The 27011-nt window shown below is 44.9% G+C and overlaps 1 protein-coding gene across 1 annotated transcript in view; it reads right to left on the bottom strand.

Annotated features, from left to right (window-relative positions):
• LOC126159641 (segmentation protein Runt-like) overlaps positions 1-27011 on the bottom strand; it is a 124280-nt gene that overhangs the window by 12266 nt on the left and 85003 nt on the right. The window contains exons 3-4 of the mRNA XM_049916565.1: positions 20516-20683; positions 10378-10611 (exon numbers count right to left, since the gene is read on the bottom strand). Coding sequence (XP_049772522.1) covers positions 10378-10611; positions 20516-20683 — 402 coding nt within the window. The remainder of the gene's footprint in view (positions 1-10377; positions 10612-20515; positions 20684-27011) is intronic.

Here is a 27011-nt window from a genome sequence, read left to right as displayed (position 1 = left end):
CTGTGACCACTTGTGCCGCCCTTCTTTGCATACGCTCCATATCCCTTGTTAGTAATATTTGGCTGGATGATTAGCACGAGTTTTAGTAAGCAGTCTGCTCGGTATCCAAAATGAGATTTTCACACTGCAGTGGAGTGTGCGCTGATATGAAACTTCCTGGCGGATAAAAACTGTGTGCCGGACCGAGACTCGATCTCGGGACCTTTGCCTTTCGCGTGCAAGTGCTCTACCAAGGTAGGAGACGAGGTACTGGCAGAACTAAAGCTGTGAGGAGGGGTAGTGAGTCGTGCCTGGGTAGCTCAGATGGTAGAGCACTTTCCCGCGAAAGGCAAAGGTCTAGAGTTCGAGTCTCGGTCAGGCACACAGTTATAATCTGCCAGGGAGTTTCAGTCTGCTCTGTAGGTCGAATGCATTTCCTGAGTATCCAACCAATAAACCAATATATGCCACGATAAACCCATTGACATCATTCCCTTTTCACATTCGCACAGTGTATTAGTTGATTGGTTCTAGTTGTGACCTTTGACATTGCAATCACGAATTACTAGACTGTTTTTCCGCATTTTGCGTAGTCTGCAATTTTACATTTAAAGCAAGTTGCCAATCTTGGCACCAGCGCATCATAATTAAAATGGGAGCTAATTATTAGTTTTGTATTGGACTTGACACTGATTCCACCGGAATCTGGAACTTCGATCGGTTTCTGCGACTTCAGTTGTTTCTAATGGGTATGCCATACACGATCCAGTCACATTAACGTTACCACCGTCTACGTAGGAGGTCAATGTGCAGCAACTACTCAAGATAGCAGGTGGCATCACTGTCAATGGAAGGTTCAAAAATGGCTCTGAGCACTATGGGACTCAACATCTTAGGTCATAAGTCCCCTAGAACTTAGAACTACTTAAACCTAATTAACCTAAGGACATCACACACACCCATGCCCAAGGCAGGATTCGAACCTACGACCGTAGCAGTCCCACGGTTCCGGACTGCAGCGCCAGAACCGCTACACCACCGCGGCCGGCTCAATGGAAGGTATACAAAGCGTGTCGGGGAACGGGGAAAGTGCTGCAGTACTTGTCGTAATGCGGAAACGGAGCGATTTATCTTACATCCAGAAGGGCATGATCATTGGATTTCGAAGCAGGGCTGGAAGCATTTGCGAAACGGCTAAGTTTGTAAACTGCTCTCGCGGTACCGTGGGTAAAGTATACCATACATGGTAAGATGATGTCCTCTGAAACTGCTGTTCACTGCTGTTCAACGGCGACGAAGGTTGGCATTTGCGTGCCAATACCGCAACTGGATGTCCAGTGGATGACTATAGTCTGGAGAATATTTTTGTGTCATTCCTTTGCTGGTCGCGTCATTCTGGAAGGAACAATGGATCAACATAAGTATGTATCTATCCTTGCGGACTACTTAGACACCCACATGCAGTTTGTTTTTCTACGGCACGACGGCATCTACCAGCAGAACAATGCAAGGTATCACAGATTGCAGTGAACGTGCGTAGTTCGAAGAGCCCCAGGATGGGTTGACCGTACTCCCCTGGCCACCAAAATCCCCGGATTTACGCCCAGTCGAGAATCTGTGGGAAATGGTCTGTTCGCACCATTGATCCTTAGCACCATCATCACTAATCTTTGCAGCAGAACGAGAACTAAACTGTGCCAGTACTGCTGTACCTTCCTTTGTAAAGCAACAGTAGGGAAAAAGAGTTCAGAACTTCTGATTTTGGACTCATATCCTCAATTTCCTTTGCTACAGGAAGTATAAAAGACTGCGAGGATGTGGCAAATTTATGATTCCTTTCTTGAACAAAACTCAAATTTTTATTGCACTGAAGAGATTATCATAAAAGAAAATTTCCACTCCTCTCAGATGCTGAAAGCAAAGGCTTTATTGAGAGATTTACAAATTTCAGATTGGCGGAGAAAAGGGATGAGTGAATTTTCTAAGCCCATTCAACAACAGAATATATGATACTATTGTAAAATCGTAACAGCGTACTTTCTCGTATATGCTATTGAAGACGCAAGTAATACGAAGGAAATGGCGGTTTTTGACCGCGTGTAACTGACGGAGGTACACTGATTTACCGCCTACACCAACCAGAATCGCATCGAATAACGTGCTCGCATGATACTATGACCTACTTCCAACAGTCACGCAATATTCCGAGCTGTATAGACTGACAGAATCAGCAGTGAATGACAGCTCAATTCTGAAGCGTCACTGTCTTACACATGCGGCCTGTGTATTGTGTGAATCGGTCAACGTCATCTATTGGCAATGTGGGCTGCGTCGCGTCAAATTACGTGCTGAAATACGAACGCTTCTCTGAGTACCATAACGAGCGAAGTGGCGCAGGTTTTAGCACAGTGGACTCGCATTCTATTGGACGGGGATTCAAAACCATATCTGGCAATCTAGACAAGCTTTCCATGATTTCGTATATCATTTAAGGAAAATGTTGGGATAATCTCATTTGAAAGAAAAGGAGAGATTTAATTCCCCCCCCCCCCCCCCCAATCCGACGCAGTGCTCCATCGTCAGCGACCCCCGTCGTCGTTAGAAAATCAAAAACTAATCATCATTTCTCCCTTATCATTTCAACAAATATTCTAATTCTTCCAATGCAGGTAAGCAGAAATACACTACTGGCCATTAAAATTGCCACACCACGAAATGACGTGCTACACATGCGAAATTTAACCGACAGGAAGAAGATGCTGTGATATGCAAATGATTCGCTTTTCAGAGCATTCACACTAGGTTGGCGCCGGTGGCGACACCTAAAACGTGCTGACATGAGGAAAGTTTACAACCGATTTCTCATACACAAACAGCAGCTGACCGGCGTTGCCTGGTGAAACGTTGTCGTAATGCCTCGTGTAAAGAGGAGAAATGCGTACCACCACGTTTCCGACTTTAATTAAGGTCGGATAGTAGCATTTCGCGATTGCGGTTCATCGTATCGCGACATTGCTGCTCGCGTTGGTCGAGATCCAATGACTGTTAGCAGAATATGGAATCGGTGGGTTCAGGAGGGTAATACGGAACAGCGTGCTGGATCCCAACGGCCTCGTATCACTAGCAATCGAGATTACAGGCATCTTATCCGTATGGCTGTAACGGATCGTGCAGCCACGTCTGGATCCCTGAGTCAGCAGATGGGGACGTTAGCAAGACAACGACCATCTGCGCGAACAGTTCGAAGACGTTTGCAGCAGCATGGACTATCAGCTCGGAGACCATAGCTGCGGTTACCCTTGACGCTGCATCACAGAAAGGAGCGCCTGCGATGGTGTACTCAACGACGAACCTGGGTGCACGAATGGCAAAACGTCGTGTTTTCGGATGAATCCAGGTTCTGTTTACAGCATCATGATGGTCGCAGCCGTGTTTGGCGACATCGCGGTGAACGCACATTGGAAACGTATATTGCCGGCCGTGGTAGTCTAGCGGTTCTAGGCGCTCAGTCCGGAGCCGCGCGACCGCTACGGTCGCAGGTTCGAATCCTGCCTCGGGCATGGATGTGTGTGAAGTCCTTAGGTTAGTTAGGTTTAAGTAGTTATAAGTTCTAGGGGACTGATGACCACAGATGTTAAGTCCCATAGTGCTCAGAGCCATTTGAACCATTTTTGAAACGTGTATTCAATGTGCCATACTGGCATATCACCCGGCGTGATGGTATGAGATGCCATTGGTTACACGGCTCGGTCACCTCTTGTTCGCATTGACGCCACTTTTAACAGTGGACGTTACATTTTAGATGTGTTACGATCCGTGGCTCTACCCTTCATTCGATCCCTGCGAAACCCTATATTTCAGTAGGATAATGCACGACCACATGTTGAAGGCCCTGTACGGGCCTTTCTGGATACAGAAAATGTTCGACTGGTTCCCTGGCCAGCACAGTCTCCAGATCTCTCACCAAATGAAAACGTCTGGTCATTGGTGGCCGAGCAACTGGCTCGTCACAATACACAAGTCACTACTCTTGATGAACTGTGGTATCATGTTGAAGCTGCATAGGCAGCTGTATCTGTACACGCCATCCAAGCTCTGTTTGACTCAAAATGCCCAGGCGTATCAAGGCCGTTATTACGGCCAGAGGTGGTTGTTCTGGATACTGGTTTCTCAGGATCTATGAACCCAAATTTCATGAAAATGTAATCACATGTCAGTTCTAGTATAATATATTTGTCCAATGAATACTCGTTTATCATCTGCATTACTTCTTGTTGTAGCAATTTTAATGGCCAGTAGTGTAGATTACTTTGCTTGCAAATCGCAATACAAGGTAAGTACTGCTCAATATAGACACTAGGCGACAAATATTATATAACGAGTGGAGTTCAATAAATAATTCAACACGTTTTCTTTCTGAAAGGAGTTTTGTTTCATTTAGAATTCCAAAAAACCGTATCACTTCCTACTCCATTACCCACAAAAACATTTTTTTCATCATAATGTCTTTTCAATGCGACGGCCTTTTGCAACCGTACTGGGAGAGCCTGTATGCCCCCTGGTGACACTCTCCTGGTCGACGTCGGAGCCAACGTCTTGCTGCATCAACAACCTCCCTATCATCCACGTACTGCTTCCAGCGGAGTGTGTCCTTCATTGGGGCCAAAAAATCGAAGTCTGAAGGTACGACAGCTGGGCTGTAAGATGGATGAAGAAGAACCGTCTAACGAAGATTTGTGAGTTCCCTCGTGTGCGCAGGTCTGTGTCACGCCTTGCCTTGTCATGGAGAAGGAGAAATCTTCGTCCATTGGCACTACATCCAAGGGTGAGACATGGCCTCCCCAATAATTTCCTGTCATTCCCCTCTGGACTTCGCCGTGGTCCTCCAGTAACGGCAACCAACTCGGGCACCGTCCTCTCCAACCTCGTCGCTCCATCGCAACCTAGGTCGTCCTCTTGCTCTTCTTCCTCCAGGTTCACTGTAGCAGGCTTTCCCTGCGGGCTCTGTCTCATCGACTAGCATTACATGTCCAGCCCAACCTCAGTCTACACAGCTTTATGAACTTGTCCACATCATCCTCCTTATAGCAGTCACAAAGTTCGTCATTCCGGTACTTCTCCAGATCACATTTTCATATACAGGTCAAAAAATCCTTCTCAATATACTTCTTTCATGTGCTCTCAGTTTGTTTTGACCCTGCTTCGTAATTGTCCATGTTTCTGAGACATAAGTAAGTCCTGGGCGTATCAGCGTTCTGTAAAGTCGGCACTTAGTCCCTCGTGATAGAAACTTGGATTTAAAATGTCGCATCATTCCAAAGAAGCACTTATGCGAGCCTTAATTTCAGTAAAGGTGATGCCATTTGCTTCTATCTCTGAGCCCAAAAAGGTGAAAAATTCCACTCGCTCAAATGTATTCCATCAAGGGTTATTGTGGGCCGTAAGGTTTGGTTTAGTGCCATTATACATATACTTCGTCTTTCCCTCATTAATTCTCAGGCCCATCTTTTCTGCACTCAGTTTTGGATCTGAAAATGCACTTTGTAGATCCCTAAGTGCTCTGCTCATTAAATCCAAGTCATCTGTATACCCCAACAATTGTACAGCCTTATAGTAGATAGTACCTCTTGTCTGAATCCCCGATTCGCGTACCACTTTTTCAAGTGCCAGTTTGAAAAGTAGGCAGGAAAGCCCATCTGCTTGCCTTAGCCCAGTTCGAGTGGGAAACTGAGGTGATAGCCTGGACTGCACTCGTACGGCACACTGGGGTACTTTAGGGTGACCTCTATTAAACGCACGCACCAATTTTGTAGGCACTCGAAATTCCCGCACTGTCCCATAAAGTTTGGCCCGGTTTAGTGTATCATATGCAGATTTAAATTCAATAAAAGATGGTACACGCCAACATTGAATTCATTGGTCTTTTCTACTATTTGTCGCGGAGTAAAATCTGGTTTATAGTAGACTTTCCACGTCTGAACCCGCACTGATAGCTTCCAATAATGTCTTGTGCTTTAGGTGAAAGTCTACTGGACACGATATTTGATATTACTTTATATATGATATTTAAGAGTGTTCTGCCTCTGTAGTTGCTGCATTCTAATTGATCTCCTTTCTTATGCACCAGACACTTGACCACTGAGTAGTTTTAGCAACTCACGACTTATAAAGAAGCAATTCTATAGCGATTGAATTCACGATATCCAGTGATACACTCCTGGAAATGGAAAAAAGAACACATTGACACCGGTGTGTCAGACCCACCATACTTGCTCCGGACACTGCGAGAGGGCTGTACAAGCAATGATCACACGCACGGCACAGCGGACACACCAGGAACCGCGGTGTTGGCCGTCGAATGGCGCTAGCTGCGCAGCATTTGTGCACCGCCGCCGTCAGTGTCAGCCAGTTTGCCGTGGCATACGGAGCTCCATCGCAGTCTTTAACACTGGTAGCATGCCGCGACAGCGTGGACGTGAACCGTATGTGCAGTTGACGGACTTTGAGCGAGGGCGTATAGTGGGCATGCGGGAGGCCGGGTGGACGTACCGCCGAATTGCTCAACACGTGGGGCGTGAGGTCTCCACAGTACATCGATGTTGTCGCCAGTGGTCGGCGGAAGGTGCACGTGCCCGTCGACCTGGGACCGGACCGCAGCGACGCACGGATGCACGCCAAGACCGTAGGATCCTACGCAGTGCCGTAGGGGACCGCACCGCCACTTCCCAGCAAATTAGGGACACTGTTGCTCCTGGGGTATCGGCGAGGACCATTCGCAACCGTCTCCATTAAGCTGGGCTACGGTCCCGCACACCGTTAGGCCGTCTTCCGCTCACGCCCCAACATCGTGCAGCCCGCCTCCAGTGGTGTCGCGACAGGCGTGAATGGAGGGACGAATGGAGACGTGTCGTCTTCAGCGATGAGAGTCGCTTCTGCCTTGGTGCCAATGATGGTCGTATGCGTGTTTGGCGCCGTGCAGGCGAGCGCCACAATCAGGACTGCATACGACCGAGGCACACAGGGACAACACCCGGCATCATGGTGTGGGGAGCGATCTCCTACACTGGCCGTACACCACTGGTGATCGTCGAGGGGACACTGAATAGTGCACGGTACATCCAAACCGTCATCGAACCCATCGTTCTACCATTCCTAGACCGGCAAGGGAACTTGCTGTTCCAACAGGACAATGCACGTACGCATGTATCCCGTGCCACCCAACGTGCTCTAGAAGGTGTAAGTCAACTACCCTGGCCAGCAAGATCTCCGGATCTGTCCCCCATTGAGCATGTTTGGGACTGGATGAAGCGTCGTCTCACGCGGTCTGCACGTCCAGCACGAACGCTGGTCCAACTGAGGCGCCAGGTGGAAATGGCATGGCAAGCCGTTCCACAGGACTACATCCAACATCTCTACGATCGTCTCCATGGGAGAATAGCAGCCTGCATTGCTGCGAAAGGTGGATATACACTGTACTAGTGCCGACACTGTGCATGCTCTGTTGCCTGTGTCTATGTGCCTGTGGTTCTGTCAGTGTGATCATGTGATGTATCTGACCCCAGGAATGTGTCAATAAAGTTTCCCCTTCCTGGGACAATGAATTCACGGTGTTCTTATTTCAATTTCCAGGAGTGTATATGGTGCTATACGTAAAGTTCGTTTATTTGGATAGATGCGTATGGGGCCTGAAGATAGCATAATGGAACGCCCAAACTGGTTGCCTTCACAATAAAATAAAATAATATCTTAAAGTATACAGCTGTTTGTGAATTTTACTAACATTGACAAATACCTTAGAATGGTCTGGCATCTAACCTAAACCGGTTATTTCTGAGAAAGAGACATGTAGCTGTTATGAAAATTAAAACTTCTTCAAAACAATTATTGCAACGCATCAGTGAAGAAAATAGTCTACTTCTGTTTGTATATCTCTATATACTTCCAGCAAGTATTGAAAACCGTCTGACGTTAACACTGGGAATCGAAACGAGGCCCAGTGCGTCCACTGGCAAACAATCTGTAATCACTAATATACCTGCACATGCTTATGACCATTACTTCTCGGAACTGCGGGAATATTCGAATACGAGGTTTGTTTTACCAATACAAATAATATTGACTTAAATGCAATCGTTAGCTCTTTGTCAAAGAAAAATTTTTCGTTTAATGTCATTTTTCAGGGCGGACGTGTGTAATGCGGTGCCAAGCAAATGTTGTTTATATTGTTGTGGTCTTCAGTCCAAAGATTGGTTTGAAGCAAGTCTGCACGATATTTTAACTTTTGCAGATCTCTCCTAAAACCTACTACAACCTACAACATTTGAACCTGTTTAGTGTATTCCAGTCATGGCCTTTCTCTACAATTTTTATCCTCCACATTTCATTTCATTATCAACTTAACGAATCCTTGATGCCTTAGGATGTTTGCCATCAATACATCTCATCTTTTAGTCAAGTAGTGCCACAAATTTCTTTTTGCTCCAGTTCGATTCAGTACCTCCTCGTTAGTTAATAGATAAGCCGTCCATTTTTCAACATCACTCTGTAGCAACATATTTCAAAATCCCCTATTCTCATCTTGTCTTAACCCCTTTTTGGTTCAGTGCAAGGCTACGCTCCGCAGAAATATTTTGTTCATATTTTCCATGATGGTGTAGAGCATCAATAAATACTCCAAATGTGAGTATAGCGGTTATTCGTCAATACTGATACACATTTTTATTGCTTAACAAGATTTTGACACGTAAGTCATTTTCAACGGTCATCAGCTAAGAAGTAATAAGGGCTATTGAAAATGACTTAAATCATCAAACCGGTTTATCTAATTCACAATATGTGTGAGCATTGGCTGATAACCTCTATAGCCACACATATACCTTCAGAAAAAAGTACTCGATTATAACACGAGGGGCATTCAGTAAGTAATGCAACACATTTTTTACTCGGAAAAATTTCGGTTGGAAAAATGTGGAATTTGTTGTGAGTCATCGTGGAATACTCCCGCTTCAGCCCCTACAGTTTCATGAGGTTCCGATAGGTGTTGGCGCTATAAGTAGCCCTCAACATCACCTCAGTAACAGAGATGCGTTCCAAGCAGAGAGCTGTCATTGAGTTTCTTTGGCGGAAAAACAGAGCATCGCAGATATTCATAGGCGCTTGCACAATGTCTACAGAGACCTGGCAGTGAACAGAAGCACGGTGAGTCGTCGGGCGAGGCGTCTGTCATCATCGCAATGTGATCGTGCAAACGTGTTCGATCTCCTGAGGGCTGTGCGGCCACACAAAGCTGTAACCGGACGTGCGGACCCTCCCATCTGAGGTGATGCTACCGAACTTTTCCTTATCCATGACAACGCAGGCACTCACATAAGTTTGCGCTCTCGAAAGGAGCTCACAAAATTTCATTGGCATGTTCTTCCTCATTCACCCTACAGCCCAGATCTCGCACCTTCCGACTACCATCTGTTTGGCCCAACGGATGATGCACTCCAAGGGAAACAGTACACCCATGATGCATGATGTGGAGGTTACTGACGTAGCAAGACAATGGCTTGGACGTGGACCAATAGAGTGGTACCATGGAGGTATACAGGCCCTCCCAGTACGTTGGCGTAATGCTGTCGCATTGAAGAAGAAATATGTTGAAATATAGAGTTTTGTAGCCAAAAGAGTCTGGAATAGTATGATATATTGGATTCCTGAATGACGCCTATCTGTTTTCAGAAATAAATGTGTTACATTACTTATTGAACACACATCGTAAATTTCTTTCTCTTATAAATGCTTTTCTTGCTATCCCCATTCCGCGTTTTATATCCTCTCTACTTCAGCCATCGTCAGCTATTTAGCTGCCCAAAAAGCGAAACTCAACGATAGCTAATGGTATCACAGTTTCTAATCTAATTCTATTAGCATCCTCTGATTTAAATGAACTACATACCATTACTGTTGTTTCACTTTTGTTGGTATTTATCTTTTAACCTTTCTTCAAGACTCTATCAATTCCATTCAACTGCTCTTGCAATTCCTCTGACATCACTGACAAAATTACAATGTCATCTGCGTCTACAAATTGCAAAGTGTTTATTTCCTCTTCTTGAATACCCTGCACAAATACGAATTGGTTTTTGCCTCAATCGAATCACACTTTTCTATAGTATTTTCATCTGGTATTGGGCTTTCTCAGGTTAGGCTCAGCACCAACCCGTCGCCTGCTGACTGCTTCGTCCTGTGATGAAGCCTTGGAGGCGCCCCGACACCCTTGTCTCCACCATCCCCTTTTTAACCCCTCGAGGAACAAATGAGGTATTTGTCCTGTCCTTCTTTGTAGGCCCGCCCCGTGTGTGTACACAAGCCGTAAACCTCAGACCATGAGGCTTGCACAGCTCTTCTTTGTACTGGCAGCTCCTCGTGCGGGGCGCGGCCGGCTGGTCGGTGGCATTATTAATGCTCCTGCGCAAACAAAGGGACGGGACACCGTGCGACGTCCGCCCCCGCGCCGCTGCACGGCAAGGAGCTCTTCTTCCGAGCCGTCCGACGTCAGGTGCACCCGGTGGTGCGCAGTTGTGCGGATGCCACGCCGTTGTCCAACAGGACCAAGCTTTTCAGCGCATTGTTGTACATCCAGTAGGCCTCCAAACAAGAAGCCAGAGTGCCAAATGCTGCTCCCATAACTGTCTAGAATCAGTTCTCTTCTTGGAATGCGATACTTCAAACGACTGTACGGTCACTCACTTCTGCATCCACATATACATGATTATTCTAGAATTCGCAACTAAATGCCTGGAAGAGTGTTCATCGAACCACCTCAAGCTATTTCTCTACCGTTCCACCCTCGAACGAAGCGTGGGGATTAAAACAAGCAATCAAATCTTTCTCCGCGAGCTCCGATTTCATTTTATCATGATGATCATTTCGTCCTAACTACACTACTGGCCATTAAAATTGGTACATCACGAATATGACGTGCTACAGACGCGAAATTTAACCGACAGGAAGAAGATGCTGTGATTTGCAAATGATTAGCTTTTCAGAGCATTCACACAAGGTTGGCGCCGGTGGCGACACCTACAACGTGCTGACGTGAGGAAAGTTTCCAACCGATTTCTCATACACAAACAGCAGTTGACCGGCGTTGCCTGGTGAAACGTTGTTGTGCTGCCTCGTGTAAGGAGGAGAAATGCGTACCATCACGTTTCCGATAAAGGTCGGATTGTAGCCTATCGCGATTGCGGTTTCTCGTATCGCGACGTTGCTGCTCGCGTTGGTCGAGATCCAATGACTGCTAGCAGAATATGGAATCGGTGGGTTCAGGAGAGTAATTCGGAACGCCGTGCTGGATCCCAACGGCTTCGTATCACTAGGAGTCGAGATGACAGGCTTCTTATCCGCATGGCTGTAACGGATCGTGCAGCCACGTCTGGATCCCTGAGTCAACAGATGGGGGCATTTGCAAGACAACAACCATCTGCACGAACAGATCGACGACGTTTGCAGCAGTATGGACTATCAGCTCGGAGACCATAGCTGCGGTTACCCTTGACGCTGCATCACAGACAGGAGCGCCTGCGATGGTGTACTCAACGACGAAACTGGGTGCACGAATGGCAAAACGTCATTCTTTCGGATTAATCCAGGTTCTGTTTACAGCATCATGATGGTCGCATCCGTGTTTGGCGACATCGCGGTGAACGCACATTGGAAGCGTGTATCCGTCATCGCCATACTGGCGTATCACCCGGCGTGATGGTATGGGACTGGTTACACATCTCGGTCACCTCTTGTTCGCATTGACGTACTTTTAACAGTGGACGTTACATTTCAGATGTGTTACGACCCGTGGCTCCACCCTTCATTCGATCCCTGCGATACCCTACATTTCAGCAGGATAATGCACGACCGCATGTTGCAGGTCCTGTACGGGCCCTTCTGGATACAGAAAATGTTCGATTGCTGCCCTGGCCAACACATTCTCCATATATCTCACTAATTGAAAACGTCTGGTCAATGGTGGCCGAGCAATTGGCTCTTCACAATACGCCAGTCACTACTCTTGATGAACTGTGGTATCGTGTTGAAGCTGCATGGGTAGCTGTACCTATACACGCCATCCAAGCTCTGACTCGATGCCCAGGCGTATCAAGGCCGTTATTACAGCCAGAGTTGGTTGTTCTGGGTACTGATTTCTCAGGATCTATGCATCCAAATTGCGTGAAAATGTAATCACATGTCAGTTCCAGTATAATTATTTGTCCAATGAATACCCGTTTATCATCTGCATTTCTTCTTGGTGTAGCAATTTTCATAACCAGTAGTGTAGGTGGGCGCCAATAGAATATTTTCGCATTCGGAGGAGAAAGTTAGTGATTGAAATTTCACGAGAAGATCCTGTCGCAACGAAAAAAATCTTAGTGTTAGCGGTTGTCACACCAATTCATGTATGATATCCGTCGCACTCTCCCCCGTATATCGCGGTTGTACAAAACGTGCTGCTCTTCTTCAACTTTTTCGTTTTAGTCCGTCAGTCCTGTCTGCTGTGGATCCGACATCGGACAGCATGACTCCAGAAAAGGGCGGACAAGCGTGGTGTAAGCAGTCTCTTTAGTAGATTTGTTACACTTTTTAAGTGTTCTAGCAATAAATCGCAGTCTTTGGTTAGTTTCTCCACAAAATTATATATGTGATCGTTTCAATTAAGTTATTCCTAATTGCAGTCCCCAAGTATGTAGTTGAATTTACAGTCTTTAGATTTGTGTGATGAACAGTATGAGCAATTACCTAACAGCCAATATCCGTCTTTGGCATCAGTAACAGCGGCGAGACGTCGTGGCATGGAAACAATGAGGCCTTGGTAGGTCGCTGGAGGGAGTTTGCACCACATCTGCACCCACGTTACCTAATTCCAGAAAATTCCAGGGAGGGAGGGAGGGCTCTGACGCAACTTTCAATAATCACCTTCCAGATGTGTTCAATCGGTTTCAGATCTGATGAGCTGGGGGCCCAGCACATCAAATGGAATTCGCCACTGAGTTTCTCGAACCATTCCATCACACTCCTGGCCTTGTGACATGGCGCGTTATCTTGCTGAAAAAAGCCACAGCCGTCGGGAAAGGTGATCATTATGAAATGGTGTACGTCGTCTGCAACCACTAAACGATACTCCATGGTGCCTTGCACAAACTCCACTCGTTCCATGGAAGCCCACGTGAATCTTCTCCAGAGCATAATTCAGCCGCCGCCAGGTTATCTCCATCACGCAGCACTCTTGTCAAGGAACGTTCCGCTGGAAGACGCGCCCTCGCATCGGCTTCATGTCCGCCCTCGGTAGCTGAGTGGTCAGCGCGACAGAATGTCAGTCCTAAGAGCCCGGCTTCGATTCCCAGCTGGGTCGTAGATTTTATCCGCTCGGGGACTGGGTGTTGTGTTGTCCTAACCATCATCATTTCATCCCCATCGACGCGCAAGTCGCCGAAGTGGCGTCACATCGAAAGACTTGCACCCGGGGAACTGTCTACCGACGGGAGGCCCTAGTCACACGACATTATTATTATCGGATTGATGAAGAAGATATCGGGGTTCTTGAGACCATAAAATTCGCTGCCACTGCACCAACGTCCAGTGCCGATGGTGAAGTGTCCATTTCAGTCGCAGTTGCCGAAGTGCTGGTGTTAACATTGTCACACACTTGGGTCGTCCACTGCGGAGGCTCATCGTCAGCAATGTTCGGTGCACTGTGTGTTAAGACACACTTGTTCTCTGCCCAGCATTAAGGTCTCGTGTCAGTTCCGCTACATGTCGCCGCCCTTCTTGTTTTACTTAACTTCTGAGGTCATCAGTCCCCTAGAACTTAGAACTACTTTAACTAACTAACCTAAGGACATCACACACAACCATGCCCGAGGCAGGATTCGAAGCTGCGACCGTAGCAGCAGCGCGGTTCCGGACTGAAGCGCCTAGAACCGCTCGGCCACAGCGGCCGGCTCCAGCAACAGGTGTCCGGATACTTTTGATCAGATAGTGTATAACGCAGCGGCTTCTTACCAGCCACAAGTTCTCACTATGCTGGCAAACCAGGCTCTTCTTGTTGTTGAAGTGCCGTCGACCGTTAAAGATTGTGTAAGACGTATGCGTTGCCGGCGATGGGCGAGGCATGGCAGAGTCTCTGACCAGAGAGTAGTATGTAGTTAGTTGTTGCTTGTCGCGAGTCGGCGTTAGTCGGCATTAGTCTTCAGTCCGTGCTAGTAAGCAGTAGTCTTGAGTAGTCTTCAGTAGTCGGCGGTGGTCGACAGTAGTCGGCGCGTGCCTGCGCGTTTCGGCAGTCTGCTCTGGTCGGGACTCTGGAGGATGAGTATTATTGTAGAAGGTAAAGAAGCAGCCTTGCGCATATCTAGTAATGTATATTAACTGTCATTAATTTCTTTATAAAAATGCCCCCAATAATAATTTTTATAATATAAAGTAATTTTTTCTTTAAAAAAAAGCATTCATTTCAATTTAAAGAATATTTCCAATGCATGATCATTCCTTCCAAGAATCAGAAAAAAATATACGCCAGCATTGCATGAAGCTGTGCCGAAATTTTTTTACATAAGAGCAGATATATTTGCAGTTTTTATTGAGGTAAGAATTTTTCCTTTTTTTTTATTCAGAATACAGGGCCGAGGCGCAGCGCTGCTGTCGTCATAAAATTTACCAGATTACTGAATTTTTTTCTATTATTTCCGGGTTTAGGAATTGAATTTTGTGGTTACATTAAATGTGAATGCATTTCTGCACAGACATTATAAATGGGAGCCAATTTTGTTCAGAGGTTACATTAAAATTAGTTTTGTTCAGAGGTTACAATGCTTTAAAAATTCATTTAATTATTATTTTTGTGCGGAGGTTACACATGGTTTTTGGTTTCATATTAAATATTTTTGTGGGGGGGTTACACCTAGTTCATGGTTCATAATATAAATATTTTTGTGGGGAGGTTACAATTGGTGCACATCATTTTATTTTTTCAGTAATTCCCACTACGCAGCTGCTTGATGGTGTGATCACATAGTACGCAGAGGCAATTTCGGTAGCTATGCAGTGTCAGGGAAATACCGTAACGTTGTTTGAACCACACAGATTTCCCTCGATGTTCTTTGCACTTTCCTCCTACATACGAGTAATTTCTTGAGAAAAGTTAAAATTTTTGTCTTGTTGTTTATTGCCCATTTCGTATCCCGGTAATGCGTCCCGTTTTCGTGATTAGACTAAGTACTGCAAGTACGTTTAGTGAGTTCTGAATTAGGTACAGGACCGTTGCAGTAAGACAGGTGATGGGATTGCCGTCTCTGAGCTTTGCCAACTACAGGTCGTAACTCATGTATGGCACAGCATTTCCTCTGTACTCGATGCCATGGTTATACCGCCAATACTCGGACGTAAGCGCCTTGTCTGCTTGGAAGGGTACACCACCGGCAGGTGAAGTTGACAGCTGGATGAGAAAGGCTGCATATTCGCGTTATCATCCCATTACACACTCAATTTAAATGCAATGGAAGAAGAAACGTAAAAAGCCTATACCGAAAAAGGCAGTTAGCCTTATACGTGATGTGGTGAAGAAGGAGGAAGAGGAAAAAGAGGAAGAACCGAAAATTTTGTCCCTCGTTCTTCACTGTTCTTAAGAGGGGCAGAGAGATAGAGAGAGAGGGGGGGGGGGGGGACATCTCGTTTCTTTTGTTCTGTGCAAAAACAGAACAGTAGGCCAGAGGCAGATGGATGACCAGATAACCAATACAGCCCACATCCAGGGCGGCGGGCGAGATTTATAGGACGCGGCTAATGCATCTGCCTGGGTCCCGCGCACTCATAAGAAGCGTTCGGCTGCAGCGGAAGGGTCTCCCGCCCGGGAATTCGCCGGCTCCGCGGGGCCATCTGTCTGCCGGCGGGCTTTCGCTTCATTGGGCGCTCGCGCCATCATTGTTACGTCTTGCCAGCACCGGGGATCCCGCACGCTGCTTCCGAATTCATGAGACGCGCGACGAAGACAGAAAGATAAAGACGAATGTAGCTGAGGAGGAATCTGCCGGGGAGAGAAGGGGCGGTAGCGGGCGGGTGGAGGGGGTTGGGGACTCGCTATCGCCAGCATTCAGATTCCCCCGCAGCGTCCAGCAGCCTGCTGGTGGCTCTTTGAGCCTCAGTCGGTTTTAAAGTCTTATGGGAATTAGCTGCAACACTGACTGTCATCGTATGAAATTCATCCCCCTCTCTCCCTCTCCTCACCCTTTCGGTCGGACCTCCGTTCTCGCCCCTCCATCCCTTAATCCGATTTGAGCGAGCTTATACTGTATGTACAATGAGGGCGCCAGGGAGTTTGGCAAGGGGTGGTCCTGGAGGAGGAAGAGGGGAGGGGCGCCCCTTTGAATTGAAACACTGCTTGGTCCACCCACCTCTGCTCCCCCGGCCGCCAACGCAGAGGCGAACTCCCGCACACACGCACACACGCACGCACGCACACACACGCACGCACACATGCGTTCGCGTATTCCACTGGGAGGGGCGGACCACCCTCCTCATTCCAGCTTCTTAGGGGTGGCGAGGGGTGGCTGAATGATGCTGGGGATGAGTCAGAGAGGACAAGCCATGGTGTGCAGATTTGCCCACAATAGGCAGACCAGGAAACCAAGATGGCCGGTCAGCGTAATGCCCTGATGAAAGAGTTCCTGGGAGGGGGGCGACGTTCGCGAGGGGATTCTCCCGCTGGCGAACCGAAGTCCGTAACTTGTAGGTGGCGTGGAACACGAGTCTTGCATGCTAGTCGCGAAATCGCTTGTCAGTTCAAGTGAATGTACATGCACTGGACACAGGGAATACTTTGAAAACAATTAGCAACATCCTAAGAACATTTGTTGTACCTTTGATCACTAAATCCATAAGCAGTCGGCACAGAAAATACCTCTTAGTGTACATTTTTTACAATGCGGTATTCTAGTTTCGAATGGGCGTGGGAGAAAACCTCTGTACCTTTGCTTTTTGATACGTTTGAGTCAGAGAAGTTATGAGCCCGCATTGGTATTTTTTCACTCCGTTTAGTGGCTGGAAAGAAATTCTACGCAGTTTAATTAACTATTCGACCATGAATGACTATTTTAACTAATTTGTAGAATATTTTTATTATCACTATTTCCGAAATCCTGTACTTACTATTTACTGACTCTGACTGAGAATTAGATTTCAACGTTCTGCAAGAAACATCATTTTCTTATTTACCGCCCATTGGGAGGCTTTACAATATGAAGCCAAAGAAAGACGATATGACAGAAGAATCACATTGTGAAAAGAAACGGATAATAAATGCAAATGAGTCGACAGTCTGGCGTGAGGTCGTTCGCGACAGGAGAAACACTAACTTTGCAAAAAAGGGGACTACTCTAGCTTCTCATTCACCGGGTAAACTATTACAAAACACAGTATCTGTAAGAAAGAACAGTTTATGGCAGTCTGCTCTACTGCTCTGTGTGTCTTATTCTTCAGTTGGATGCTGCCCTTGAGATACAGTCGGCCACCTTGGTCAAAACACTAATTCCCAGTATCCTCGCAACGGAATGAAACCTTCCGGACTTCCTAGCACATGAATCTGAACACGTCGTTCTTAACTTCGAGAGCTTCGTGAGGCTGCTTGCGGCTGACGTTGTGTATGCTAAAGTTTCGGCGCTAGAAAACTGTAGAGAAATATGCAGGAAGATCTGTAGATAATCGAAGCTTGGTGCCGGAGCTGTCAGTTGACCCTCAACGTAAATGAAGGTAAGATATTGATTATAAAAAAACGGAGGACACACTGCTGTTCGATTTACTTCTGTCGTATTTCTCTCTATTATATCTGGCAGCATCGACGCGACATCTACTGCATACTGTTTTCCATAGTTGCTGCAGTCGACGTATTTGGTGCCAATTATTATTCCTTGAAGTATCCCCCTAGAATCGAAACTGGTGAGTCGTGACGTAGAAATAAATTCTAATTTTCTGTGAAGCCCTACATCCCAGACGAAACAATGGTTTCAACGTTTAGGAAGTGTGTCTGTAATTCTTCCCGGCTGACAGAATATTCCACAATTTTCCGGGCGTGCATCCGAGACACTAACACTTCTTCTTTCTATGTTTCAGCTGTGAACCGTACAAACATCTGCAAGAGATTAGGTGAATGAGCTCTATACTATACGGTAACGCTAAAACCACATGACAGAAAGCTGTACTTTCAACTAAAATGCGCATGCCTCGCAGATAATACAGTCGGCACAACAGAGATAATTAAAGACAAAATTATGCGTCAAAGATGGAAATGTTGCAGGCCCGGAGTCTAAACAAACGTAGAGCAGCTGCAAATCCACAGTACTAATGAAATAAATATATTTCACGGCTTACTCATTAAAACTGGTGGCAGCTATCGCAATGTCGGATAATGAAGGTTTGTAACAAAACTTTTTTTTTAGTGTTGAGATTTTCATAAATTATGAAGGTAGACGACTTGGCCCGGATGAATAGGTTGTCCACCAAATTCGTTTCCACAGTTTTCTTGATCACTGAACCACAGTAGGATTAGGATGTAGTCAAAAAGTAGAAGTACAATGTTCAGCCACAATAGTTTTTTAGGCTGTAACAGGTACAGGTGCCTTTGTATTCGATGCACCATTCTTCCAAAGTACGTTTCGTTTGCTCTAGATTTCTTAACCTGTGCTGACAATAATTTCAAAGATCCACTCTTTTCTTGAATACGGATCATCCTTCACAAATCCCAAAAGAGCTATCAACTTGGCCGATGGGTGGAAGATCTATTTCCTGCTATTTTCTCCTCGTCCTCTTCCTTCGGTTACTGTGACGTTTTGGCTCAGATCGATAATTATGCGTCGTGCCCATTAGGCAGGTCCAGCACTGACTGCCGTTCAGCATTCTCCACTCCTTTAGGTTTCCCGCCGTCCTTTTCATAGCTGCGCACGATGTATTTAACTTGATGTTTGTCAAGTAACTGTTACCTTCTTCTACCTCTGGTCCTCTTTCCAGTCACCGTTCCTCCCAGTGCATCCAGTACTGTGGAGTCTCTTCTCATCCAGTGTCCTATGAAACTACCAATATCTTTTCATCATCTTAACAGTTTCCAGTACCTTTCTTTACGCTTTCGACCATTGTAAGACGATTTCATCTTATTTTACCTCTCTGTTCCACGCCTTCTGTTATTGTCACACCTCAAAAGCCTCTAATCTCTCATCTCTCTGCCGCAGTGTCCATGCTTCTACCCAATACATGGCAACCTATTGTACGAAACACTTGCCTTAATTATTTTTTGCACCACAGAGAATGTAATAACTATCCTTGTATTTATTTCTTGAGTAAGTATTATGTTATTGATAATTTTGCCTATTAGCTGGAGTTGTCGACATGTTCTACTAAGTAAGGACCAAATATTCAATTTTATCTGCCTTGATTGACTTGTAAGTATCATTGACTTATTCGTCTTCAAATTTATCTTCATTCCATATTCGTAATAGCCGTTGTTCGATTCTATAAACATATTGTTAAGTGTCTTTCCATTTTGACTCAGTTTCGCCGGAGTTTTGACTTACAGAGCTTTCTTAATCTGATGTTTTCCGTTTCCATTTTTTCTGAGTTCTTCCCTTAGGTGTACCAGTCGTCTGTGTCAGACACAACATTTACTGCCGCTCGAGCGCTTACTTCACAGTATTGTGTCAAGTGGTTTAACTTGTAAAAATGGTTCAAATGGCTCTAAGCACTAGGGGATTTAACATCTGAGGTCATCAGCCCCTAGACTTAGAACTACTTAAATCTAACTAACCTAAGGACATCACACACATCCATGCCCGAGGCAGGATTCGAACCTGCGACCGTAGCAGCAGCGCAGTTCCGGACTGAAGTGCCTAGAACCGCTCGGCCACAGCGGCCGGCAATTAACTTGTAGCAGAGACTGTGGAGCTACAAGGTTCTTCATCATCATCGCTGGTTTTCCACTCCAGGTGCCCGGATGTGGTTAAGGTTCTTCATCGTCGTCGCTGGTTTTCCACTCCAGGTGCCAGGATGTGGTTCTCTCAGAACTGTATCCCAGTATAGTTTTCTTGTTCTTATATCCTCCTTCACTTGGTCCAGTCATCTCTTTCTTGGTCTTCCTTCCGGTTTTGCTATCCTACCCTCTTCCATTAGTTTGACAGGGCCAAATCCTCTCAAGGGGATCCTTGTCAGGTTTTCTTTGAAGGATGTGCACGTTCCAGGGTCTTCGCTTATCATCTGATTTGCCCTAACCTAAATACTTTCTTCGTTCGTAAGAACTTCATTTCGCGATTTGTAGTTTATTGTCGACCTGTTTGGTTACTTTGCAGGTTATATGTTATTATGGGGATAATTTATGACCGAAGGAGAATCTCTCTGATCTCAAGGGACTTCATTCCAGAGAGGGTTCCGAACTCGATGTTACAGTTCAGCATGTATACAGTTGGAAAGATCGCGAAATGCCTGCAGGAGAGTGACAAGGGCAGCTGGATTTAGTGGTACTCACCTTTGAGCATGGAGCAGGCGGCGGCGGCTGCAGGCAGCTTGCACAGTTCTGGCCGGCGGAAGTACTCCTGCCAGGGGTACCCGAGGTAGGCGGCTGAATCGAGCCACTGCGCGCCCGGGAACATGCCGAAAGGTCCGAACGCGTGCTGGCCCGGCAGGTAGTGGAAGTCTGCAAGCAAACGCCACACACTCGTCAGATCAGCTGGTACCTCCTGCCACCGTGAGTAATTTGCGGTGACGTCGTCTTCATGTACTGCGTAGTTCGGACGCTGCAGATGCTAAAAGAGTTTCTGATTACGTAATCAGAAAAGCTGTTGTGATAATTATGTTGCACACTCTTACAGAGAACTTTGGCCCTAAACGATGCATGGTATTGTATGTCATTAATCTAGTGCAATTACTATCATATTTTCGTTTAATATAAACTAAAAAGTGTTTCCTAGTTTTTCTACTTTTTTACAGATACACCGAAGAAATCTCGTGGTTCGAGTTTAACATCTCGGCAAGTTGTCAGTACGCTGTTTAGGTTTTTATATTGGTAACGCCACGTAGCGCTCTGTATGAAAATCACTGACTGTGATGTGTGCAGTCTGTGGCTGGTTTGCATTGTTGAAATTTGCTATTGTAGTGTTGGGCAGTTGGCTGTTAACAGCGCGTAGCGTTGCGCAGCTGGAGGTGAGTCGCCAGCAGTGGTGGATGTGGGGGGAGAGATGGCGGAGTTTTGAGAGCGGATGATCTGGACGTGTGTCCATCAGAGACAGTAAATTTGTAAGACTGGATGTCATATATATTTTATGACTTTTGAACACTATTAAGGTAAATACGTTGTTTGTTCTTTATCAAAATCTTTCATTTGCTAACTATGCCTATCAGTGGTTAGTCCCTTCAGTACTTAGAATCTTTTATTTAGCTGGCAGTAGTGTCGCTCGCTGTATTGCAGTAGTTACAGTAACGAAGATTTTTGTAAGGTAAGTGATTCATGAAAGGTATAGGTTATTGTTAGGCAAGGCCATTCTCTTCTAGGGATTTTTTAAAGTCAGATTGCCTTGCGCTAAAAATATTGTGTGTCAGTTTAGTGTTGATTAGAGTAAGTAAAGAGCGAAATGTCTGAGTACGTCCAGTTCTGCTCAGCTGTTTGAAAATCAAATAACGTAAGGGGTTTACCAGTACAGTAATTCAATAATTTTTCTAAGGGGACGTTTCAAAGTACAATACCGAAGTGGTCGACGGCCGTCCGATACGTGAAGAAACCTGAAACTATAACGTAGCAGCGCGATTCGTCATGGGGACATTTAGTCAGCGCGAGAGCGTCACGGAGATGCTGAACAAGCTCCAGTGGCGGACACTTCAAGAAAGGCGTTACGCAATACGGAGAGGTTTATTATCGAAATTACGAGAGAGCACATTCCGGAAAGAGATGGGCAACATATTACTACCGCCCACATATATCTCGCGTAATGATCACAACGAAAAGATCCGAGAAATTAGAGCAAATACGGAGACTTACAAGCAGTCGTTCTTCCCACGCACAATTCGTGAATGGAACAGGGAAGGGGGGATCAGATAGTGGTACAATAAGTACCCTCCGCCACACACCGTAAGGTGGCTCGCGGAGTATAGATGTAGATGTAGATGTGGATATCTCTCACGGCGATTACAATCTTACAATGAAGTAACTGAATGACTAAAGTAGATCATGTAAGTCTGTAAAAAATAATTAGTCTCCACTTGGCCACTACCAAATGATGTTCACTTTTATGGAATGAGTTACAACATTTTATTACAACGCCAACCTTTGTATATCATTACCGTGGATATACTATATGAAAGTGTTTTATGTAAAATAACGAATATTAATCGAATGACTCTCACAAGTAGGAAGATAAAGTTAGGTGCATTTAAAGTGGTATTTTCACTACCTGGTCAAATGCACATGATGCACTTATTTAATTTTAAAAACTACTAAAAGTCAGACGTATATCTTTAGTCTTACGAGGAGACTTCAGAACATACAGGGTTTGGACGAAAATATGGAAAACTGCGAGAAATGCATGCCTGAACATGAATGGAATTGTTAACCAAGCCTGCAAGTTGAGCTGTTTTATTCGACCATGGAAGATAATTGCATACTGTCCTCTATACGTAGCAAGCGTCAGTGCGTAGTTTTGAGTGCATTATGTCGCAGCTAAGTGAATTCGAACGTGTGAAAATTGTTGATGTTCGCATGGTGGGTGCTTCAGTAAGCATAGTTGCTGAAGTGTTTGGTGCTTCAAGAGGAAAATCATACGGGGAAACAGGAAAAACACATCCACAAAGTCACAATGCAAACAAAAGTGTGTGTCGAGTAATCGTGACAGACAGTCAATGAAGAGGCTTGTGACAAGGACGAAAGCTGCAAAAGTCACTGCAGAAATGAATGTCACATTCACGGACCCTGTCAGCACCAAAATAACACGGAGGCCGGAGGGAGGCAGCTCCATAAACAGGGAAATGCAGGGCTAGTTGGAATTCAGAAAAGACTCATCAGTAATACAAATGCCCCTAACAGGAAAACGTGGTCCCGAAGCCATAAAACCTAGACAAGGGAGCACTGATGGAAAGACATTTGGTCGGATGTGTATTGTCTGACACTGTTTCCAACTTCTGGTCGAGTTTACGATCCAAGAGCTAAATAAGGCGGAGGTTCGGTGATGATTTGGCAACCACATCGTAATATTCCACGGGCTCTATGGTTACCCTGCAAGGTCGCATTATTGACAAGGATTATGTGACAATTTTAGCTGATCACCTTCGTGACATGGTACAGTGTTTGATTTCCACAGCCACCAAGTCTCAATGTTATTGATCCTTTGTGGTCCACTTTGGAGAGAAGGGTGAGTGGTCCCTATCCTTCTCCATCATCGGTAACTTCCTTGACAATATTTTGCTGGAAGAATCTTACAGGAACTGTATTTTACATTTCGAGACAACTCGAAACTGTTCTGAATGCCAGAGGGTTTCCTACATCGCATTAGACATGGTAATGTGTTTTCTTTTTGGTATTTTTGTCCAGCCCCTGTAAGATGTCGTCACACGCTAAGACCTTTGTTCGATCAGACTAAGGCATTGGATTCCTTTGCAGAAGAAAGTATGCTGCGTTGCGATTATCGTGTATATCATAGCGTGCCAATGAAACGGTGTGGAAACTGGAAACCTACTCCAAAGTAGGGTTCTTGTGGGCAAAATGTCTAACCTGTAAGCAGATTAACAGTGGAATTCTGGCGGTATATGGACCAAATGCAATGTCGCACCCAGCCATAGTAGAGTGGTGCGAGCAGTTTGACCGAAGCCGCATAGCCATGGGTGTTGTGATCGGTAAGGACGGCTATCAACATCAAGCACAGACAGTGTCCATGCCATGGAGGAAATGATTCGCAGCTGTTGCAGATTTTCCAGCGTTGAGACGTTCATACAGCGTTTCTCGAATGGCTCCGCTACCAAGGAACGGGTTTCTGTGGTCGAGAAATTGAACTAGTGGTAGAACGTTCAGATCGTTGTTTACACAGACTTGATGATAATGCTGAATAAGACTGTCATGTGTCTTTGTCACTTTGAAATGGAGAACAGCATTCAATGAAAGTTACTTTGAATGTGTAGCTTACTTTTTCCCTCGTATGGTAGGCCTATTCCGATGACGTGAATTTACAAACCCGTTTGCAGCCATACTGATTACACTTATATAAAAGGGTGTGTTCGCAAGATTCTTAGAACCTGTTTTGCCATGTAACTGTTACCAAAAGTTATTTTTTAGTGTTGGGCTGTTATTATTATTATAAACAATAGTCAAATAATGATTGAATACTCATACTACAATACTACATTTTAGAAACAATACCAACTAAAAGAAATATTTTACATGAATTAGCTAAAACAAGAAAAAATTATAATTTCCAAAACAGTAAATACTAAAAGATAAAATTAAGGGTCTTTAATAAACTATCCGACATCAGGCCGAACACCAGAACGTATTGGTCAACTGCAGATAAGTTCGAGAAATCAGCAACACCGGTTAGCTGTGCAAGTGGAAATCAAAAAACTTCTTTTGAGACAATTATGAAAAATGATATGCGTTTTTCTTTTACACGCGCAACTTGCTGTACGTGAGGTAAAGCACCTGTGCCATTTACATTCTCCGGGTGGTAAATTTCAGATTACTAGAGGAAGTGTTCAACAGAGTACCGTCATGTTAAGTACAAGTCTAAAATCATAAACCTTAGGCTGAGCAATCACTAAAGAACGGACACACGTATTATAGTTCCGGGCCTAAAACAATAACGTAGCAAATCACTCACGCCGGTAAACTACATATCATGAACTGAAGTGAGACTTACAGATGAAGTCACACAGCTGCCGATAAATGTCTTGGAAACAAAAAATGAGTAGCGTTATTTGGTATTTTGTGGAAGACAGGGCTGTTAAATCTACTTTTATTGCGTACTACGTGTAAAAAATTGTAACGAGGCTCAAAATTCATCAACAAATTTAGTTCAGCTTTCGGATTTAACTGTGGGTTTATGTTCTAGAATAACGAAAGTTATTACAGAATTTAATTATGTAAACACGAGTTGTAAGAATGTTGCTTATAGCAGACAACAAGATGTGTTACAGAAACCATTCCAAATACAGGTTATTGCTTGTACGTACTTTCCAGTATGTTTGCTGCTTGACGTCGTTTTTTACGAATTAAAGCTGCAACATTGTCGCTTTTGTCATATGTTTTGAAGAATCTTTCGAAGAACGGCGTAGATACATTTCTGAATTTTAATTTAGTGGTTCCCGGTCCTTTCTCTGTGTTTATAGATGAACACATTGTTAATCATTCACACAAATCCCTCATTCGTTCTTTTTCATGTTTGTGCAATACCTGGAGTTCTCTTTTCTACGCCAGAGAATATATGTCCGCTTTTCCGTGGATGGTTTGCGACAGCTGAATTCATTGCTTTTAACGCGTTCATCGCGAAAAAAGAGCGTGTTTTATCTAGCCAGATGTTTACAAACCTGCAATCTTGCAGTATCGTGGCAACGACTGGATGAGATTCAATTCCTCGATATTCCGGTGCTGTCATTTAGCTGAAAGCTATTTATAGTGAAATTTATCGAAACACGACGCTCGTTCATCGACTGATTCCCTCACAGGGAGCACGGTAACTTATTTACAGTTAGTTACAATTTATTTCATAAAAAATTTCTCAACATTTTTGTAGTTTCTACTTAAATTTATTGTCGTAACAAATTAACTCAAAGTGAGTGCTTCATATAATCACATGGTACTGGGGGCTAAAAGCAAGATTTTGTGCTTATTCTTACAATTTTCTTGGACAACAATAGATTTTTCTACATTCTTGCACTGTGCCGCTGATGTTTGTGCTTGATTCCAATCCATAACTCAAGCTACAGGGACGCAACCATCACGGCTGTTCAAACGCATGAACTATTTTAACAGAGATACTGGATTCGCACTGAGCAATGCAGGAAGTTTACCAAGAGACTGTAATGGTTCATTATTTTACTACTTTTCATATTCTACCTGGGAGGTGGGGGGGAGGGTGGGGGGTACCTGTTTTAGTAATGCCTCGTCTTAAAGCTACGTGCCAGGTACAGAGGGAGTCATAATTGGGTATGTTTGGGAAGGGATTTACAGTTCTAGTATTTCCTTACAGCCTGGGGAAACCTCCAGAAAAAAACTGGAGATGAGAATTATTTTATGTAAGTTCTGGAACGTCATTTCCCAAGCAATAAATTTCAAAAGCTAGTATCTGTAAAAGTATACATCTTAACGCATATACAGTTCATGACTTGTTCGATATGTACTGCGCATATTTTTGCATATCATTCATTCCCTCCAGAGTTGGCGGGTCGTTGTAGAGTGTTGTTATTTTCAGCACGATATCCCAGGTGGCTAGTGGTAGGTCAGAGGGAGACTCAGCTGAGAATATAGGGTGATCCAGTATGATCTTTACAACTTTGATCATGTATATTTCGCAAATGGGAACTGGTCGAATGGGGGTACATTGCAGTATAATATTCACACACATCTGAAATGTTACTAGCCGTTTAACAGATTTCAATGTGTTCTCCAAATACAGCAAGCAGACTTTGTAAGCGATATCCCAGTTCCTCCGATATCCGACTTAACACATCCGTATTAACGTGTGCAACTGCTTCTCTTTGCAAGATCGCAGTTCCTGCAGGTCCCGCACAGCGGTCTGGTAGACAGCATTCTTCGCTAAGCCCCAAAGAAAATACACTCCTGGAAATTGAAATAAGAACACCGTGAATTCATTGTCCCAGGAAGGGGAAACTTTATTGACACATTCCTGGGGTCAGATACATCACATGATCACACTGACAGAACCACAGGCACATAGACACAGGCATCAGAGCATGCACAATGTCGGCACTAGTACAGTGTATATCCACCTTTCGCAGCAATGCAGGCTGCTATTCCCCCATGGAGA

This window comes from Schistocerca cancellata, chromosome 2 (assembly GCF_023864275.1).
Source record: "Schistocerca cancellata isolate TAMUIC-IGC-003103 chromosome 2, iqSchCanc2.1, whole genome shotgun sequence".
In the NCBI taxonomy this organism is placed as follows: Eukaryota; Metazoa; Arthropoda; class Insecta; order Orthoptera; family Acrididae; genus Schistocerca; species Schistocerca cancellata.
This window is presented reverse-complemented; position numbering and strand designations above follow the sequence as displayed.